This window comes from Pristiophorus japonicus, chromosome 9 (genome assembly GCF_044704955.1).
Source record: "Pristiophorus japonicus isolate sPriJap1 chromosome 9, sPriJap1.hap1, whole genome shotgun sequence".
NCBI classification, from domain to species: domain Eukaryota; kingdom Metazoa; phylum Chordata; class Chondrichthyes; family Pristiophoridae; genus Pristiophorus; species Pristiophorus japonicus.
Window position 1 is genome coordinate 78,049,343 of NC_091985.1, and position 21,682 is coordinate 78,071,024.

Consider the following 21,682-nt stretch of genomic DNA (forward strand, 5'->3'; position numbering starts at 1 on the left):
CTCCTTCCACTGCCTGCAGTTGGCCTCTTCACGCACTGTGTGTTGAAACTTGAAGAGCTCAACACCCTCTCGGATGCACTTTCTCCACCTCGGGCGGTCTTTGGCCAGGGTCTCCAGGTGTCAGTGGTGATGTCACACTTTACCAGGGAGTTTTTGAGGGCGTCCTTATAACGTTTCCGCTGTCCTCCTTTGGCTCGTTTACCACGAAGGAGCTCCGAATAAAGCATTTGCTTAGGGAGTCTCATATCTGGCATGCGAACTATGTGGCCTGCCCAGCAAAGCTGATCGAGTGTGGTCAGTGCTTCAATACTGGGGATGTTAGCCTGGTCAAGGACACTGATGTTGGTCCGCCTGTCCTCCCAGGGGATTTGCAGGATCTTGCGGAGACATAGTTGGTGATATATCTCCAGCGACTTGAGGTGCCTTCTATACATCGTCCATGCCGCAGATCCATACAGGAGGGCGGGTATTACGACAGCCCTGTAGACCATGAGCTTGGTGGTAGATTTGAGGTTCCTGGTCTTCGAACACTTTTTTCCTCAGATGGCCGAAGGCTGCACTGGCACACTGGAGGCGATGTTGAATCTCCACATCAATGTCTGCCTTTGTTGATAAGAGGCTCCCGAGATATGGGAAATGGTCCACGTTGTCGAGGGCCGCGCCGTGAATCTTGATGATTGGAGGGCAGTGCTGTGCGGAGGCGACAGGCTGGTGGAGGACCTTTGTCTTACGGATGTTAAGTGTAAGGCCCATGCTTTCATATGCCTCAATGAATACACTGACTATATCCTGGAGTTCAGCCTCTGAATGTGCGCAGACGCAGGCCTCATCTGCATACTGCAGCTCAACGACAGAGGTTGGGGTGATCTTGCATCTGGCCTGGAGGCGGTGTAGGTTAAACTGCTTCCCACTGGTTCTGTAGTTTAGTTCCACTCCAGCGGTGAGCTTGTTGAGTGTGAGGTGGAGCATTGCAGCGAGGAAGATTGAGAAGAGGGTTGGAACGATAACGCAGCCCTGTTTGACCCCAGTCCGGACGTGAATTGGGTCTGTAATGGATAGAAACATAGAAAATAGGTGCAGGAGCAGGCCATTCGGCCCTTCTTGCCTGCACCGCCATTCAATTAGTTCATGGCTGAACATGCAACTTCAGTACCCCATTCCTGCTTTCTCGCCATACCCCTTGATCCCCCTAGTAGTAAGGACTTCATCTAACTCCTTTTTGAATATATTTAGTGAATTGGCCTCAAAAACTTTCTGTGGTAGAGAATTCCACAGGTTCACCACTCTCTGGGTGAAGAGGTTTCTCCTCATCTCGGTCCTAAATGGCTTACCCCTTATCCTTAGACTGTGACCCCTGGTTCTGGACTTCCCCAACATTGGGAACATTCTTCCTGCATCTAACCTGTCTAACCCCGTCAGAATTTTAAACGTTTCTATGAGGTCCCCTCTCATTCTTCTGAACTCGAGTGAATACAAGCCCAGTTGATCCAATCTTTCTTGATAGGTCAGTCCCGCCATCCCGGGAATCAGTCTGGTGAACCTTCGCTGCACTCCCTCAATAGCAAGAATGTCCTTCCTCCGGTTAGGAGACCAAAACTGTACACAATACTCCAGGTGTGGCCTCACCAAGGCCCTGTACAACTGTAGCAACACCTCCCTGCCCCTGTACTCAAATCCCCTCGCTATGAAGGCCAACATGCCATTTGCTTTCTTAACCGCCTGCTGTACCTGCATGCCAACCTTCAATGACTGATGTACCATGACACCCAGGTCTCTTTGCACCTCCCCTTTTCCTAATCTGTCACCATTCAGATAATAGTCTGTCTCTCTGTTTTTACCACCAAAGTGGATAACCTCACATTTATCCACATTATACTTCATCTGCCATGCATTTGCCTAGTCACCTAACCTATCCAAGTCGCTCTGCAGCCTCATAGCATCCTCCTCGCAGCTCACACTGCCACCCAACTTAGTGTCATCCGCAAATTTGGAGATACTACATTTAATCCCCTCGTCTAAATCATTAATGTACAGTGTAAACAGCTGGGGCCCCAGCACAGAACCTTGCGGTACCCCACTAGTCACTGCCTGCCATTCTGAAAAGTCCCCATTTACTCCTACTCTTTGCTTCCTGTCTGACAACCAGTTCTCAATCCATGTCAGCACACTACCCCCAATCCCATATGCTTTAACTTTGCACATTAATCTCTTGTGTGGGACCTTGTCGAAAGCCTTCTGAAAGTCCAAATATACCACATCAACTGGTTCTCCCTTGTCCACTCTACTGGAAACATCCTCAAAAAATTCCAGAAGATTTGTCAAGCATGATTTCCCTTTCACAAATCCATGCTGACTTGGACCCATCATGTCACCTCTTTCCAAATGCACTGCTATGACATCCTTAATAATTGATTCCATCATTTTACCCACTACCGATGTCAGGCTGACCGGTCTATAATTCCGTGTTATCTCTCTCCCTCCTTTTTTTAAAAAAGAGTGGGGTTACATTGGCTACCCTCCACTCCATAGGAACTGATCCAGAGTCAATGGAATGTTGGAAAATGACTGTCAATGCATCCACTATTTTCAAGGCCACCTCCTCAAGTACTCTGGGATGCAGTCCATCAGGCCCTGGGGATTTATCGGCCTTCAATCCCATCAATTTCCCCAACACAATTTCCCGACTAATAAGGATTTCCCTCAGTTCCTCCTCCTTACTAGACCCTCCGACCCCTTTTATATCCGGAAGGTTGTTTGTGTCCTCCTTAGTGAACCAAAGTACTTGTTCAATTGGTCCGCCATTTCTTTGTTCCCCGTTATGACTTCTCCTGATTCTGACTGCAGGGACCTACGTTTGTCTTTACTAACCTTTTTCTCTTTACATATCTATAGAAACTTTTGCAATCCGTCTTAATGTTCCCTGCAAGCTTCTTCTCGTACTCCATTTTCCCTGCCCTAATCAAACCCTTTGTCCTCCTCTGCTGAGTTCTAAATTTCTCCCAGTCCCTGGGTTCGCTGCTATTTCTGGCCAATTTGTATGCCACTTCCTTGGCTTTAATACTATCCCTGATTTCCCTCGATAGCCACGGTTCAGCCACCTTCCCTTTTTTATTTTTACGCCAGACAGGAATGTACAATTGTTGTAGTTCATCCATGCGGTCTCTAAATGTCTGCCATTGCCCATCCACAAGTCAACCCCTTAAGTATCATTCGCCAATCTATCCTAGCCAATTCACGCCTCATACCTTCAAAGTTAGCCTTCTTTAAGTTCTGGACCATGGTCTCTGAATTAACTGTTTCATTCTCCATCCTAATGCAGAATTCCACCATATTATGGTCACTCTTCCCCAAGGGGCCTCGCACAACGAGATTGCTAATTAATCCTCTCTCATTACACAACACCCAGTCTAAGATGGCCTCCCCCCTAGTTGGTTCCTCGACATATTGGTCTAAAAAACCATCCCTTATGCACTCCAGGAAATCCTCCTCCACCATTGGTAAATATTGCCGTGAAAGATCCAAGAATTACAGTCCTCGGAGATTTGGTGTAAATCATGAAGACCAGATTCACGAGCACAGAACTTGCCTTGAAGAGGTGTCAAGCTTCTCTGGCATGTATTTGTACTGAAGGCGGAGAAACCTATTACGCTGCAACCAAGCACACCACACGGAATCGGCTCACAAGCTTGTCCAGCATGAATACAAGCTTCTTTATTTCAGGGTCCTGAATGGACCCATCTGAGTGTATACATTGCACATCCCGGCTTGAGACTGCTGGCTAGACCATTAGCACATGTATACTTTGGCCGGCCCATTAGTAGTTTGCACTGCAACAACTGATTTGCTACCCCAAGGTTAAAAAGGGAATACATTTGCGCACAATGCAGTATGTTTGCCCATGCCAATGTTCTCCAGCCCCCAATAATCCAGCTCAATCCAATCTCCATTGGTTGGGAAACAGAGTTTTTCTCTTTCCATCCCCAACAAAAGATGGACAACTATGGTTATTTTCTTCCACTATGGAAATCTATGCAACTCATTCAATGTTTTGCCTAGTGATTCAGTGGAGAACAAAAGACAATCATCTCAACTATAGCAGGCAAATCTGATTGACAGAGGCCTAGGATTTGAACAGATAGGAAGATAGTACAATACTGATTTTTATATTTTTACTAAATAACTGCACAATGTAGACACCACAGCATTTTCCCTCGAGAGTGGACTTTATCCATCTTCGATAAGTTATTTGAGGTAGTGGAAGAGAAAAAGAAACACAAGAGACAGAGATTGAGAAAGAGATGAAAACAATAAACTGCTAACAAGCATCCATCCATTTCATTCAAGGACCTGTTAAGGCAAGACAGCCAGGGCTTGGTCCTGAGAATGTATATAAATGTCTTCATGCTGAATTTTTTCTCCCCACTTCCATCAGGAGTTTAGCTATGGGTCTATAATAAAAGGAGGCAGTGAAACAGAAATGGGGGGGGGTACATTAAAATTAATATTTCAACTTCATGACCCAGGTATTAAGCAATTACCTAAATTATTAAATTAAGTACATGAGATGTATAATGATTTTTGCTGAAGATGATTTGAATTTCATCCCTAGTGTTCACTGTACCACAAGGTACTCGAGATGTCTTTATAAAAGGTTTGATGTATTTTTTTATTTATTCGTTTAAAAGGATGTGAGCATCGCTGGCAAGGCCGTCATTTATTGCCCTCGAGAAGATGATGAGCTGCCTTCTTGAACTACTGCAGTCCCTGTGGTGACTTCGTTGTAGCAGTTTGATACAACTGAGTGGCTTGCTGGTCAACCACATTGCTGTGGGTCTGGAGTCACATATAGGCCAAACTAGGTAAACACTTACCTAGTTGGGTTTTTACAACAGCACAGTAGTTTCATGGTCATTACTGATATAGCTTTATATTCCAGATTTATTTAATTAACTGCATGTAAATTCCCCAGCTGCCGTGGTGGGATTTGAACTCATGTCTCCAGATCATTAGTCACTCTATCCACTAGATTCAGAGTATTGTAACAGTATCAGTGACTTGTAAAAAGTACTCTACTTTCTAGAAAGGAAATCTTGCCACAAAAAGGGATAGAAATATTGTAGTGGCAAAATACACTACACCCAGTTTATGTCAGTATAGAAAATAAAAACTAAGTGTTTTCAAAGACAAAAAAGGTCAGAAAAGACCATCAAGCTTATCCTATCCAGTACAACAACAAAAACAAACACTGGGATGGTAGTTTGCAAGGACAGAAGGGTCAAGGCCAATGTTCCCTGCGATCCCTTTAAGGGACTGCGCGGGCCATTCAAAATACCGTGCATGTGCGGTTTTTGCATTGAAAGGCCAGCAAGCCACTGCGTGGGGTCCATGGAGCGTCACGCAGCTCACAGGGAACATTGGTCAAGGGTGAGTTTCTGGAGGAAGTGGTGATGACGGCAGTTTTGAAAGCGAAGGGATGGATGGTCTCAAACTTTGAATTCAATAAGCCCCTCACACTTATTGGAGTCAAGGGTGGAGGAGGGGAGAGGTTTAAGGAGACAGTTGATAGTGGAGAAAAAAAGCTTGGGGTAATCCTGGCATTCCAGTAGGGAGCAGTTTTGACGGAAAAGTGCAAAGCCCAATAGTGCTTGATGTAGTCCAGACAGATCTGGCAATGAATGGCTCAAACCTGTTGTGCACCAAAGTCTTGTGACCCTCGGACTTCAGGGAGTGAAGATAGGGGTCCGTACTAGGGGGAGCTGCCAGGGTGGGAGAGATTACGGATTTTACTGAGGACAGCGGCACCAAAGGCCGAGGTGAGGAAGTGATTGAGCAGAGCGACATCTGCAGAAGACATGTAACTTCATATATTGTCCTCCCAGGCCCCTAATAATGCAGTCACCAGGGAGGAGGAAACACCTGAGAGAAAAATACCTGTGGCTAATTTGGGAAATTTTCTCTCCAACTCACTAAGGCAATGGAGCAAAAGCTTCCTGGTTTCTTCACTAGAAAGTAAACAGTTGACAGATAGAGAAAGTTTCAAAACGTTAAGTGGACAGCTATGTTGGAAACCAGCTTTCTGGGGTCTCCAGCAAGTGTCGCCAATTTTACACACGGTCAATGGAAAATTTAGACTAAACAGAATTTAACAAAATGTTTCATGTAATTTTAGTCAGACTGAACAATGTTGTTTACTGAACCCATAATAATGTTGCGGACAATTAGGATATCATAAAAAAATTGATCTGCAAAAAAAAACTATCACCACAGATTTATAATCAGGCTCCAGTTGCAGATTTAACACAAACTTTTACCTCAAGTGCAGAACTAAGAATAAAGTAAAACATGTAAAATAAGGTTTACCCTTTCCCAACGTGACATCAAACACAACTCCCTTAATTGCCATGTAGATGGGTTGATTTTCCTAAGAACAGCAAAATAATGAATTAATGGCAGATTGAAAATTTACCAAATAGAATTTGGATTTAATGCACTCATACATATTCCTTCAAAAATATTTGGGGAAAGGTTCATAAAAAACCTGGCCAACAGTTAACTAAATAGAAAGTTAAGCCAGGAGCGAAACACATAGCATAGCACAGGCCCCTTAAATGGAGTCTGAGATTGGGGGCTCAGGGTATCTCAGCATACGACAGATTTCCAACTCCATAACATTGCCTAACTCTGCGACAAGCTTCCTGCTTCTGTCGTTATCCTTGCTTTTGTCATCTGCAAACCCAACTATTCCAATGCTCTCCTTGTCAGCTTCCATCCTCCACCTAAATCAGAGTTCATCCAAAACTCTGCTGGGCATGTCCTATCCTGCTTGTCCATCACTCCTGTCCTCACTGACCTCCACTGGCTCCCAGTTGCCCAATGCCTCAGGATTTAAAATTCTCAATCCACCCTGAAAATTCTGTTTCTGTGACTTTGGCCTCTTTTCATGCCCCCACCTCGTGCTTGGTGTTTGTGCCTTCAACCATCTATCTAGGCCCCACTCTCGGATACCCTCCCCAAGCACGTCTGCCTCTTTAAAAGCCGCCTCTCTGATTATGCTTGGTCACACCACCCATTTTGGTTTTACATCCATTTTCCCTTGCATCTCTGAAGCACTTTAGATTTTCTTTTAACATTAAAAGGCATTACATAAATGCAAGCTGTTATTAACTCAGTTTTATTCCTGGCAAACACATTAAATGTGAATTCCCAGCGAGTGGATTAAAGCAATGCTACGATCAAAAGCTTCTTTCTCAGTCTGAGCTTGGGGCAGGGGCATAGCAGCTGAATCATTGCTACATTGTGATTGGGTAGAAGTTTTTGATTCAAACTGGGAAAAAGGATTTTGCCCAAGGTAATTGGTGAACAAAAATAATGTAACTATCAATTAATAAACAGTTAACCAATGCATAAGAACATAAGAATTAGGAGGAGTAGGCCATTTGGCCCCTCGAGCCTGCGCCGCCATTTAATAAGATCATGGCTGATCTGATCATGGACTCAGCTCCATTTCCCTGCCCGGTCCCCATAACCCTTTATTCTCTTATCACTCAAAAATCTGTCTATCTCTACCTTAAATATATTCAATAACCCAGCCTCCACAGCTTCATACATAATTCCATAGATTTACAACCCTCAGAGAAGAAATTCCTCCTCATCTCAGTTTTAAATGGGCAGCCCCTTATTCTGAGACTATGTCCCTTAGTTTTAGTTTCCCCTAGGAGTGGAAATATCCTCTCTGCATCCACCTTGTCGAGCCTGTTATGTTCAAAATAACTCCACAAGACTGTATATTGTAAGCTCAAACTGTTGTGATCTTGGTCTCTTTAATGTAACTCCAGAGTGAGGAAGCAGCCCACTTTACTGCCTTTTATACCTGCTTACCCAGGGTATGCAGGTGACCCTTGGGTCTCCTACAGGTGTGACCCTTGGGTCTCCTACAGGTGTGCCCCCTGGTGGCAAGTTTACATACATAACATCATTCCCCCCGCCCCCCCCAAAGTCTTAGATACAAATTATTTACAAGTTGAGGAGATCCAGGGCTCTGCATTGCCGGGTTGATCACCTGAGTTTAAGTCCTGGCATGGGTGAGTCGGTCGGATCATTGCTGCACTGTATTGTGGCTGGTCTGATCGGACTGTCGGGCATGATGGGTTCATCCTCGTGGTTGACCGAGAGGTCGATTGCTGGTTGGGTATGTGTTGGTGGATCATTGATAGTAATGTCCTCTTCAAACTGTTCTTGGTTGTCAGTGAACCGCACTTTGATCTGATCCAAGTGCTTTCTGCACGTTTGTCCATTCAAAAGTTTGACAACAAACACTCTATTCCCCTCCTTGACTAACACAGTGCCAGCAACCATTTGGAACCATGAACACAATTAAGAACAAACACAGGGTCATTAACTTCAATGTCACGCAATACAGCCTTGTGATCGTGGTACACATTATGCCGGTGACGCCAGGTTTCTACATGATCATTGAAATCCGGGTGGACTAAGGAGAGCCTGGTTTTGAGTGCTCTCATTAGAAATTCTGCAGAGGGAACCCCGGTAAGCGAGTGGGGTCGCATGCGGTAGCCGAGTAGAACCCGAGATAACCGGGTCTGCAGGGAACCGACCGTCACGTGTTTCAAGCTCTGCTTGATGGTTTGGACTGCCTGTTCCGCTTCGCCATTGAATGGCGCAGACCTGACATGCTTGATGCCATTGCGGGTCATGAACTCGTTGAATTCTGAGCTGGTGAAACATGGTCCATTGTCACCAACATGGACGTCGGGCAAACCATGGGTGGCAAACATGGCCCGGAGGCTTTCAATGGTGGCAGTGGACGTACATGACGACATTATTATACCTTCAATCCATTTAGAGTAAGCGTCCACTGCTACTAGGAACATCTTTCCTAAAAAGGGGCTAGTGAAATCTACGTGGACCCTGGACCACAGTTTGGAGGGCCATGACCATGACCACAGAATCAGTGGGGCCTCCCTTGGTGCACTGCTCAACTGTGAGCAAGTGTTAGAATTGGAGTTATGCATACAGCAATGAGAGTCAATGCTGGGCCACTAAACGTGCAACCTGGCGATAGCCTTCATCATGACTATGCCTGGGTAGGTACTGTGAAGGTCGCGTATAAACATTTCCCAGCCTTTTTTTGGTGAAACTACATGATTTCCCCCATAGGAGACAGTCTGAATGGATGGACATTTCATCGTTGTGTCAGTGGAACAGTTTAATTTCGTCTTGCATTTCCCCGGGAACCGCTGACCAGCTCCCATTGAGAATGCAGCTTTTTACTAGTGATATCACAGGGTCCTGGCTAGTCCAGGTCCTGATCTGGAGAGCCATGACGGGTGACCCCTTATTCTCAAAAGCATCCATTACAAGAAGCAAGTCTGCGGGTTGCGCCATTTCCACCCCAGTGGTGGGTAATGGTAGCCGACTGAGGGCATCAGCACAGTTCTGAGTGCCTGGTCTGTGGCGGATTACAGAGTCATACGCAGATAACGTTAGTGCCCATCTTTGGATGCGAGACGAAGCATTGGTGTTAATACCTTTGCTTTCTGAGAACAGCGAAATGAGCGGCTTGTCGTCGGTTTCGAGCTCGAACCGGAGTCCAAATAGGTATTGGTGCATTTTCTTAACCCCATATATGCTTGCTAATGCTTCTTTCTCAACCATACTGTAGGTTCTGTCAGCCTTAGATAAACTTCTGGACGCATATGCAACCGGTTGCAGTTTGCCTGAAACATTGGCTTACTGTAACACACAACCGACCCTGTACGAAGATGCATCAAAAAGCTAGTACTAAACGTTTACATGGGTCATACAATATAATACAATACAAGTAACTTGTTAGAACATAGCAGGTTTCTGGCTTTATCGAAGGCTGTCTCGAGATTTACCCCAAACCCAGTCGTCACCCTTGCGTAACAATAAATGCAAAAGTTCCAGCAAAGTGCTCAACCCCGGTAGAAAGTTACCAAAATAGTTGAGGAGTCCCAGGAACAAACGCAGCTTCGTCACATTCTGTGGTCTGGGTGCATTCTTGATGACCTCCGTCTTGGAGTCCGTGGGTCTGATGCCATCCGCCGCAATCTTTCTCCCCAGAAATTCGACCTCTGGCACCAGGAAAAGACAAAGTTGGAGCATTTCAGCCCAAGTCCCACTCTGTCCAGTCGCTTGAGAACCTCTTCCAGGTTGTGCAAGTGTTCGGTGGTGTTGCGGCCAGTGATCAAGATATAGTCTTGAAACATCACGGTGTGCGGAACAGATTTCAGCAGACTCTCCATGTTCCTATGGAAGATGGACACAGCCGAGCAAATCCCAAAGGGGCATCTGTGGTACACGAACAGTCCTTTGTGCGTGTCGATGCACGTCAATTTTTTCGAAGGTTCAGCCAGCTCCTGTGTCATGTAAGCAGAGGCTAGATCCAGCTTGGTGAACAACTTTCCCCCCCTACTAGCGTTGCGAACAAGTCATCTGCTTTGGGTAGTGGGTACTGGTCCTGTAACGAGACTCAGTTGATTGTTACCTTGTAGTCGCCGCAGATTCTGACCATCCCATCGCTTTTCAACACAGGAACAATTGGACTGGCCCACTCGTTGAACTCGACTGGCGATATGATCCCCTCTCGAAGTTTGTCCAGCTCGATCTCGACTTTCTCTCGCATCATGTTTGGAACCACTCGGGCCTTGTGATGAACGGGTCATGCATCAGGGACAAGATGGATCTGCACTTTAGCGCCTTTGAAGTTGCCGATGTCTGGCTCGAATAACGACGGGAATTTGTTTAGCACTTGGGAGCACGAGGCGTCATCCACCGAAGACTTCCCAGTTCCATCGGATCTTTCCTAGCCAACTTCTAGCGAACAGCGTTGAGCCATCGCCTGGTACATTCCATAGTGGTAAATCATGGACAGCTCCATCGTACGATATCTTCACTGCCGCACTGCCAATGACTGGTATGAGCTCTTTGGTGTAACTGCACAGCTTGCTGTGGATCGGGTTTAGTTTTGGCCTGTGCGCCTTGTTGCCCCACAGTTTCTCAAAAGCCTTCTGGCTCATAATTGACTAACTCGCCCCCATGTCCAATTCCATGGAAACTGGAATGCCGTTTAATTTGATTTTTGACATTATCGGAGGGCTTTTGGTGGTGAAGGTGTGTACTCCATTCACTTCCTCTTCAGCCTCGGGTTGAGTTGCCTCTGTTACTCGTTCAGCGTGATCCGCGCCGGATCGGTCATCTTCTGCCGACTCTGCCATGTGGTGAGTCGCAGCACGTCTGCACATTCACTGGAGGTGCCCCATTGTTCCACAGCCTTTGCACACGTAGTGCTTGAATCGACATTGATGGACCCGATGATTACCCCCGCAGCGCCAACATCGTGCTAATGGATTCGCATTCACGCCCCACGGCAGATTCAGTCATCCTAGGTCTGGTTTCTGCAGCATGTAGGCCCTGCCATGTACCGTTCTCCCTGCTGAAGGCGTTATTTTATGCACAGTACTTGCCGGTGAGCTTCGATGCTGCAATGATATCTGTTTAGTGTTATCGTTCATAGACATGAAAGCCTGGGCTATCGTGATGGCCTTGCTCAGATCTAGGGATTCGGCAGACAGCAGGTTGCGATGACCTCGTGGACGATTCCAAGCACGAAAAAGTCCCGAAACACTTCCCCCAATAATCCAGCAAATACGCACAATCCCGCAAGGTGTCTTAGGTCGGTGACATAGCTCGCCACATCCTGGCCCTCGGAGCGATGGTGCATATAATAGCGATACTTGGCCATCAAGATGCTCTCCTTCGGCTTGAGGTGTTCCCCAACCAGCGTGCACAACTCTTCATATGTCTTCTCCGTTGGTTTCGTCAGTGCTAGCAGATTTTTGATGAGGCCATATATCGTGGACCCGCAAACGGTGAGGAGAATCCCCTGCGCTTGACCGCGGTTTCTTCCTTATCCAGCTTGTTGGCCACAAAGTGCTGGTCAAGACGCTCAACGAAGGCTTCCCAATCATCACCCTCAACAAATTTCTCAACAATACCAACGGCAGCCATAACCGCGTGAAAGTTCGTGATCGGTTACTCGTCGCCAATTGTTATGTTCAGAATAACTTCACAAGACTGTATATTGTAAGCTAAAACTGGTGTGACCTTGGTCTCTTTAATGTAACTCCAGAGTGAGGAAGCAGCCTGGTAGACTGCCTTTTATACCTGCTTGCCCAGGGTGTGCGGGTGACCCTTGGGTCTCCCACAGGTGCACCCCCTGGTGGCAAGTTTTACACATTGGTAATGTTTACATACATAACAGAGCCCCCTCATTATTTTATATAAGATCATCTCTCATTCTTCTGAACTCCAATGAGTCATGGTACATCAGTCATTGAAAGTTGGCATGCAAGTACAGCAGCCGGTGAAGGCAGCAAATGGGATGTTGGCCTTCATAGCTAGTGGATTTAAGTATAGGAGCAGGGAGGTCTTACTGCAGTTTTACAGGGCCTTAGTGAGGCCTCACCTGGAATATTGTGTTCAGTTTTGGTCTCCTAATCTGAGGAAGGACGTTCTTGCTATTGAGGGAATGCAGCGAAGGTTCACCAGACTGATTCCTGGGATGGCAGGACTGACATATGAGGAGAGACTGGATCGACTGGGCCTATATTTACTGGAGTTTAGAAGGATGAGAGGGGATCTCATAGAAACATATAAAATTCTGACGGGACTGGACAGGTTAGATGCAGGAAGAATGTTCCCGATGTTGGGGAAGTCCAGAACCAGGGGACACAGTCTAAGGATAAGGGGTAGGCCATTTAGGACTGAGATGAGGAGAAACCTCTTCACTCAGAGTTGTTGACCTGTGGAATTCTCTACCACAGAGAGTTGTTGATGCCAGATCATTGGATATATTTAAGAGGGACTTAGATATGGCCCTTACGGCTAAAGGGATCAAAGGGTATGGAGAGAAAGCAGGAAAGGGGTACTGAGGTGAATGATCAGGCATGATCTTATTGAATGGTGGTGCAGGCTCGAAGGGCCAAATGGCCTACTCCTGTACCTATTTTCTATGTTTCTATGTATAGGCCCAACCTACCTTCATAAGTCAATCCCCTCATCTCCGGAATCAGCCTAGTGAACCTTCTCTGAACAGCCTCCAATGCAAGTATAGCCTTCCTTAAATATGGAGACCAAAACTGGACGCACTATTCTAGGTGTGGCCTCACCAATACCCTGTACAGTTGTAGCAGGACTTCTCTGCTTTTATACTCTATCCCCCTTACAATAAAGGCCAACATTCCATTTGCCTTCCTGATTATTTGCTGTACCTGCATACTAACTTTGTGTGTTTCATGCATAAGGACCCCCAGGTCCCTCTGTACCGCAGCACTTTGCAATTTTTTTCCATTTAAATTATAATTTGCTTTTCTTTTTTTTGCCAAAGTGGATAACCTCAAATTTTCCCACATTATACTCCATCTGCCAAATGTTTGCCCACTCACTTAGCCTGTCTATATCCCTTTGCAGATTTTGTGTGTCCTCGTCACAATTTGCTTTCCCACCCATCTTTGTATCATCAGCAAACTTGGCTACATTACACTCAGTTCCTTCATCCAAGTCATTAATATAGATTCTAAATAGTTGAGGCCCCCGCACCGATCCCTGCGATACCCCACTAGTTACTGTTTGCCAATTGGAAAATGACCCATTTATATCGACTCACTGTTTTCTGTTAGTCAGCCAATCCTCTATCCATGCTAATGTATTACCCCCAACCCCATGAACTTTTATCTTGTGCAGTAACCTTTTATGTGGCACCTTATCGAATGCCTTCTGGAAATCCAAATACATCAAATCCACTGGTTCCCCCTTATCCACCCTGCTCGTTACATCCTCAAAATACTCCAGAAAATTTGTCAAACGTGATTTCCCTTTCATAAAACCATGCTGACTCTGCTTGATTGAATTAAGCTTTTCTAAATGTCCTTAATAATGTACTCCAGCAATTTCCCAACGACAGATGTTAGGCTAACTGGTCTATAGTTTCCTGCTTTCTGTCTGCCTTCTTTTTTAAAATAGGGGTGTTACATTTGCGGTTTTCCAGTCTGCTGGGACCACCCCAGAATCCAGGGAATTTTGGTAGATTACAACCAATGTATCCACTATCTCTGCTGCCACTTCTTTTAAGACCCTAGGATGTAAGCCAACAGGTCCAGGGGACTTGTCTGCCTTTAGTTCCATTATTTTACCGAGTACTACTTTTTCCCCTGATTACTCCTCATCTCCACCCAAACTGATTCAACATCTTGATCTTCTGAGCCAATATAATTTCTCACTAATGCACTGATCTCATCCTTTATTAACAGTACTACACCACCTCCTTTTCCTTTGTCAGTCTGTCTGTCTGTCCTTCCGAATTGTCAAATACCCCTGAGTATTTAGTTCCCAGCCTTGGTCACCTTGCAACCACATCTCTGTCATGGCTATCAGATCATACCCCTTCCAGGCAGGGAAGTGGAGCTGAATCCATTATCAGATCAGCCATGATCTCATTGAATGACAGAGCAGGCTCGAGGAGCCAAATGGCCTGCACCTGCTCCTATTTCTTATGTACTTATGTTATTTGTATCTATTTGTGCCATCAACTCATCTATTTTGTTACGAATGCTGCATGCATGCAGATAAAGAGGAAAAGAACTTATCCACAAAGATTTACAGTCTGGATGCTCAGGACACAGATGCACGACACAAGTAATGTTGTAATTATATTTTGAAAATTATCAACTACATTGTAAAGTTCACAGCAAAGGTGTATTCTGTTTTTTTTTGCCATTAGCAAACTTCCAAATAGAAAGCAATGATTAATGTATTTTAACCTCATTGTAATCTATAATGCACATTATGTTTACTATGAAGTCATAAATGAACAATTAGTTATTGGGAAATATTAGGGTGGGTATAGGTCATATAAAACTACATTTCCAAATTAATAGAATATCTTAATTCATCATACACCTCACAAAATATTAATGAAACCACTGAACAAATATGCACCACAAAGCGAGAAAAATTCAACTGCAGAAAATAATTTACCAACAAGTCACTTTTACAAACTTTTTGCTCACCTCTTGTCCGTTGTATTTGGCCAAATCCGCGTCGGTAAAGAGGCGGACGGCTGTCTGCGGAGGAGATGCATTTTTCAATTTAACTTCCTCCGCAAGCAGCACGGTGAAACTGACCATACTAATAAAAACAAACCGGACACATCGCCCCACTCCGACAACCGACATGTTTCTCACCCCCCACTAGACCAGGAAATATCTGCCAGCAACAAATTCTATCCGGGCTCGACGATATCGGCTGTCATTCAATACAACCCGCCAATAACCAGCCTCCTAACCAGGAAAAACAACTAAAAACAGCCTCCTTTCCCACCAATCATTATTCACACCAATCATTGCAAGAACACTACAGGCAGCCAATAGCAGCCTGCTACATGCTGCATACAGCCCATAATAACCAGCCTGCTAAATACGAAAGCCAGCCAGAAAAGTTTTCTGAATTCAGCCAATACCCATATTGCTGGAAATAAAACGCAGCTAAGTCAAGACCTGCAAAGGAAAAATAGGCTAACCTTTTGAGTATTACATTTAATTAGAACCAAAAAATAAACAGGCCCATTATTAGACCTGAATAAAGGGGATTAACAACAGATATGCCAAGGAGTACCTTCATCACACGGACTGCAGCGGTTCAAGGCGGCAGCTCACCACCACCTTCTCAAGGGCAAATAGGGATGGGCAATAAATGCTGGCCTTGCTAGTGATGCCCACATCCTTATTTTATTAATTCACTGGATGTGAGCATCACTGGCAAGGCCAGCATTTATTGTCCATCCCAAATTGCCCTTGAGAAGGTGGCAGCGAGCCAGCTTCTTGAATACAGCTCAGTGGTTTACAAGGGCAGTTTAGAGTCAACCACATTGCTGTGGGTCTGGAGCCACAAATGGGTCAGACTGGGTAAGGACAGCAGATTTCCTTCCCTTAAAGACATTAGTGAACCAGATGGATTTTATAACGACAATCCAGTAGTATCATGTTCACCATTACCGATACTAGCTTTTCATTGCCCGATTTATTTCAATTCCACAGCTGCCATGGTGGGATTTGAACTCATGTCTCCAGATCATTAGTCCAGACCTCTGGATTACTAGTCCAGTAACATTAATAAATTAATACATTTTTTAAAAATGATTTGCAATCTGGTAATCGCAAGTTGTAAGAAATTTAAAAGTAAAACATCATTTTGGCAAGGCAATAAAAAGACATTAAAGAATATTCTAAAAACAACCTGCATTTATATAGCACCTTTAACGAGGATTAAATAAAGGAATGGAATCTGAACCACGCAGGAAGAAATTATGGCAAAGGAACCAGTGGGGACATAAGGAAAAACTTTTTAAAGCAACAAGTGGTTACGATTTGGAATGCACTGCTTTATAGCGTGGTGGAAACAGATTCAATAGTAGTTTTCAAAAGGGAATTGTATAAATACTTGAAGGGAAAAAAATTGCAGAAATATGGGGAAAAAGCAGGGTAGTGGGACTAACTGGATTGCTCTTCAAAAGAGTCGGTGCTGATTCGACGGGTCGATTAGTCTCCTTCTGTGCTGTACTATTCTATTCTATTCGGAGAGATGACCAACAGCTTGGTTAAAAAGATGAGTTTTTGAAAATGGGGTGTGGAAGGCTTACATAGAAATTATAAAGGAGACATACAAAAAGCAGGAAACTATAGACCAGTTAGCCTAACATTTGTGGTTGGGAAAATGTTGAGAGTCCATTATTAAAGAAGCAATAGCACGACATTTGGATAAGCAAAATTCAGTCAGGCAGAGTCAGCATGGATTTATGAAGGGGAAGTCATGTTTGACAAATTTGCTGGAATTCTTTGAGGATGTAACGAACAGGGTGGATAAAGGGGAACCAGTGGATGTGGTGTATTTGGACTTCCAGAGGGCATTTGACAAGGTGCCACATAAAAGGTTACTGCACAAGATAAAAGTTCACGGGATTGGGGGTAATATATTAGCATGCATAGAGGATTGGCTAACAAACAGAAAACAGAGAGTCAGGATAAATGGTTCATTCTCTGGTTGGCAAACAGTAACTAGTGGGGTGCCGCAGGGAGCAGTGCTGGGACCCGAACTATTTACAATCTATATTAATGATTTAGAAGAAGGGACTGAGTGTAACGTAGCCAAGTTTGCTGACGATACAAAGATGGGAGGAAAAGCAATGTGTGAGGAGGACACAAAAAATCTGCAAAAGAACATAGACAGGCTAAGTGAGTGGGCAAAAATGCTGGAAAGTGTGAGGTCATGCACTTTGGCAGAAAAAAAATCAAAGAGCAAGTTATTATTTAAATGGAGAAAGATTGCAAAGTGCCGCAGGACCTGGGGGTACTTGTGCATGAAACGCAAAAGGATAGTATACAGGTACAGCAAGTGATCAGGAAGGCAAATGGTATCTTGGCCTTTATTGCAAAGGGGATGGAGTATAAAAGCAGGCAAGTCTTGCTACAGCTATATAAGTTATTGGTGAGGCCACACCTGGAATACTGTGTGCAGTTTTGGTTTCTGTTTTTATGAAAGGATATACTTGCTTTGGAGGCAGTTCAGAGAAGGTTCACTAGGTTGATACTGGGGATGAGGGGGTTGATCTATGAGGAAAGGTTGAGTAGGTTGGGCCTCTACTCATTGGAATTCAGAAGAATGAGAGGTGATCTTATCGAAATGTATAAGATTATGAGGGGGCTTGACAAGGTGGATGCAGAGAGGTTGTTTCCACTGATAGGGGAGACTAGAACTAGAGGGCATGATCTTAGAATAAGGGGCCGCCCATTTAAAACAGAGATGAGGAGAAATTTCTTCTCTCGGGGTTGTAAATCTGTGGAATTCGCTGCCTCAGAGAGCTGTGGAAGCTGGGACATTGAATAAATTTAAGACATAAATAAACAGTTTTATTGTGTATGTTGGCACTCTGTTAATGACTTCACGAGGTAGGGTATGGCACTTGAACTGTACAGACTGTAGTCCTTTATTGCAGCTCCTAGAGTGAGGACACCAAGAGGTGAACTCCCTTTTATACTGAGTTACCTGCAGTGTACAGGTGATCCTTAGGTCTCCAACAGCAGCACCCTCTGGTGTACAGGTAAGGTATATACAGGGTGAAGGTACATTCAGGTCTAGTGTTCAGTACATCATTACATCATTGGCAGACATACATAACAAGTTTGTTAATCGATAAGGGGATAAGGGGTTATGGGGAGCGGGCGGGGAAGCGGAGCTGAGTCCATGATCAGATCAGCCATGATCTTATTGAATGGCAAAGTAGGCTTGAGGGGCCGTATGGCCTACTCCTGTTCCTATTTCTTATGTTCTTATGTTCTTTTAACATGGAAACAGGCCATTTGTGACTCATCCATGATTTGATGTCAGGCAGACAGTCTGGCAGCACAGAGATAGTCATGGGATCAAGGGAACAGGTGGGGAGGCACATCTGTGTTCTTCAGACATATGGAAATTATCCCTATGCCTGCAGATTATATCATTGAAAGTGCAATATTAGGATGAGGAAGAGAAGGGAGCCATAGTTATATCCTTGGGGGATGCGGGGTGATGGCTGTCAATCTAATTCAAATATCTACTTATAGTTTGGTTTTAATTTTAAAATGTAGATTCCACATTAATATAATTCAGATGGTAAAACAAGCACAACTCATTTACTATGTAAGAGATTCTACAAAATTATTCATATTCAGATAATGAGACAATACATGTAGTAAAGTATTTTATTTAACAAGCCATGTCTGCAAACTGAACAGATTGATAGTTACCAAATCTGGGTAGATGTTCAACTTTGACTGTGGCTGTTGGCTTTCTTGTCCCGGGGCTCATACTCAACTCGGCTACTAATAGGCCCTCTACTCAAAGCCTCAAACTCAAGCCTACGTGACTCGACACATCTGACATTATTATACCAAGGAAAAATTAAAGAACAAACTATCCCACAAAGTTAAATTAATGAGCTAACAACGGCCTTGTAATCTAATTGAAGGAGTGGATTCTCGCACTGTTCTCTTATCAACTGGTACATTCCTTCCACAGATGTCGACCTTGTAGACTTGTTTTGAAACTAACAGTCCTCGCTTCCAATGATTAAATGCTGTGCTTCAGGAACTAACTGAACTATAAACTTAAATGAATAGCGAAACCATATGGTTTCTCAATTAATTAGACAAGAGAATAAACATTTCTTTCTGTGAAGGGAATGTCAGTTTGTCATTGCATCAACACATGATGGCACCTAGCTATCATAAAGATGACACATGTCCCCTCTATCCCTATGAAACTGAGAAGGTGGATGAGCTGGCGAGTAGCCACACTGTCTCACATACACTCAGATTCTAGAGGTTCCCAAGGCATCTGCATGTTTGTCAGGGGATTGTTAACATCAAAAAAGGTTATTAAACTGTTGGTGCTGTTAGGGCCAGCTTCAATTCAAAAGTTCACTGGTTTATATTTAATTCAGAATCTAATAGCTTCTATCTTATGGAGGCCTGTATTTAATATGTCATGTTTCTGACATTTCACTTGAATCTCACGTACATGGTGCAGGGGTGGGAAGAGAAGCCATTGCTAGAAATGTGTTGGCTACATTTAGCCGGGTAGAAGTGGGACCACGCAAGGGTAGTCACACAGAGCTGGTTAATGGAGGAGTTGCGATTGGCATGATCAACCTTGTCAAACACTGCAGAGATGTTGAAGAGGACAATAAGGGATAACATGCCCAGTCAGTTACATGGAATATCATTTATGAGTTTTGCCAGGGTAGTATCAGTGATACAGACAGGACAGACCCAGACAGGAGAGATTTGAAGACTGACTTTTGGGACAGATGGACATTGAGATGGGAGTTATGTTTGAGGACTTTAAAGAGGAAAGGGAGGTTAGAAATTGGTTGGGAGTTGGAAGGGACAGATGCAGATATGTTTTTATTGGGGGGAATGACAGCAGTTTTGAAAGGAAGAGGGATCCTCCCTGAGGAAAGGGATCTATTAATGTCAGCTAGCATGTAAGACTTGGGTTAGTTGAATGACCTGGCATTGATTGGGGCAGGAATCAAGGGAGCAGGAGGTGAGTCTCCTAGAAGGGATTAATTTGGAAATTAGCATAACTCAGATAGCTGTTGGAGTATGTAGGCTCGCAATACAAGTCAGTGGAAAGCCTGTTGTTACGGAAAGAAGCCCAGGAAGGTTAAGTGTCTGAGGTGAACAATGTAAAGGTGTGGCATGGATCAAAATTAGAAGCATAGTAATAAAGAATAGTGTGAAAGCAAAGAAAAATGTTGGAGTCCATTATTAAAGAAGCAGTAGCAGGACAGTTGGAAAAGCATAATTCGGTCAGGCAGAGTCAGCATGGATTTATGAAGGGGAAGTCATATTTGACAAATTTTCTGGAATTCTTTGAGGATGTAACGAAGAGGGTGGATAAAGGGAAACCAGTATTTAGACTTCCAGAAGACATTTAACAAGGTTACTGCACAAGATAAAAATTTACAGGGTTGGGGGTAATATATTACCATGGATAGAGGATTGGCTAAAGAACCGAAAACCGAGAGTCCGGATAAATGGTTCATAAGAACATAAGAAATAGGAGCAGGAGTAGGCCATAAGGCCCCTCGAGCCTGCTCCGCCACTCAATACGATCATGGCTGATCCGATCATGGACTCAGATCTACCTCCCTGCCCACTCCCCATAAGCACTTATTCCCTTATTGTTTAAGAAACTGTCTATTTCTGTCTTAAATTTATTGAATGTCCCCGTTTCCACAGCTCTCTGATGCAGCGAATTCCACAAAGTTACAACTCTCTGAGAGAAGAAATTTCTCCTCATCTCAGTTTTAAATGGGTGGCCCCTTATTCTAAGATCGTGCCTTCTAATTCTAGTCTCCCCCATCAGTGGAAACATCCTCTCTGCATCCACATTGTCAAGCCCCCTCATAATCTTATATGTTTCGATAAGATCACCTCTCATTCTTCTGATTTCCAATGAGTAGAGGCCCAATTTACTCAACCTTTTCTCATAAGTCAACCCCCTCATCCCCAGAATCAACCTAGTGAACCTTCTCTGAACTGCCTCCAAAGCAAGTATATCCTTTCGTAAATATGGAAACCAAAACTGCACGCAGTATTCCAGGTGTGGCCTCACCAATACCCTGTACAACTGTAGCAAGACTTCCTTTCTTTTATACTCCATCCTCTTTGCAATAAAGGCCAAGGTTCCATTGGCTTTCCTGATCACTTGCTGCACCTGCATACTAACCTTTTGTGTTTCTTGCACAAGTACCCCCAGGTCCCACTGTACTGCAGCACTTTTAAATCTCTCTCCATTTAAATAATAACTTCTTCTTTGATTTTTTTCTGCCAAAGTGCATGACCTCACACTTTCCAACATTATACTCCATCTGCCAAATATTTGCCCACTCACTTAGCCTGTCTATGTCCTTTTGCAGATTTTTTGTGTCCTCCTCACACATTGCTTTTCCTCCCATCTTTGTATCGTCAGCAAACTTGGCTACATTACACACGGTCTCTTCTTCCAAGTCGTTAATATAGATTGTAAATAGTTGGGGTCCCAG

General features: G+C 44.2%; 2 protein-coding genes across 3 annotated transcripts in view; one reads left to right on the forward strand and one right to left on the reverse strand.

Moving 5' to 3' along the window:
• nenf (neudesin neurotrophic factor) overlaps positions 1-15,353 on the reverse strand; it is a 30,323-nt gene extending 14,970 nt beyond the window's left edge. The window contains exons 1-2 of the mRNA XM_070889505.1: positions 15,108-15,353; positions 6,361-6,421 (exon numbers count right to left, since the gene is read on the reverse strand). Of these exons, the coding sequence (XP_070745606.1) occupies positions 6,361-6,421; positions 15,108-15,272 (226 nt within the window). The 5' untranslated portion in view covers positions 15,273-15,353. The remainder of the gene's footprint in view (positions 1-6,360; positions 6,422-15,107) is intronic.
• The window catches only part of pacc1 (proton activated chloride channel 1), a 243,133-nt gene that overhangs the window by 175,655 nt on the left and 45,796 nt on the right, over positions 1-21,682 (forward strand). The gene's annotated exons all lie outside the window — the stretch shown is intronic.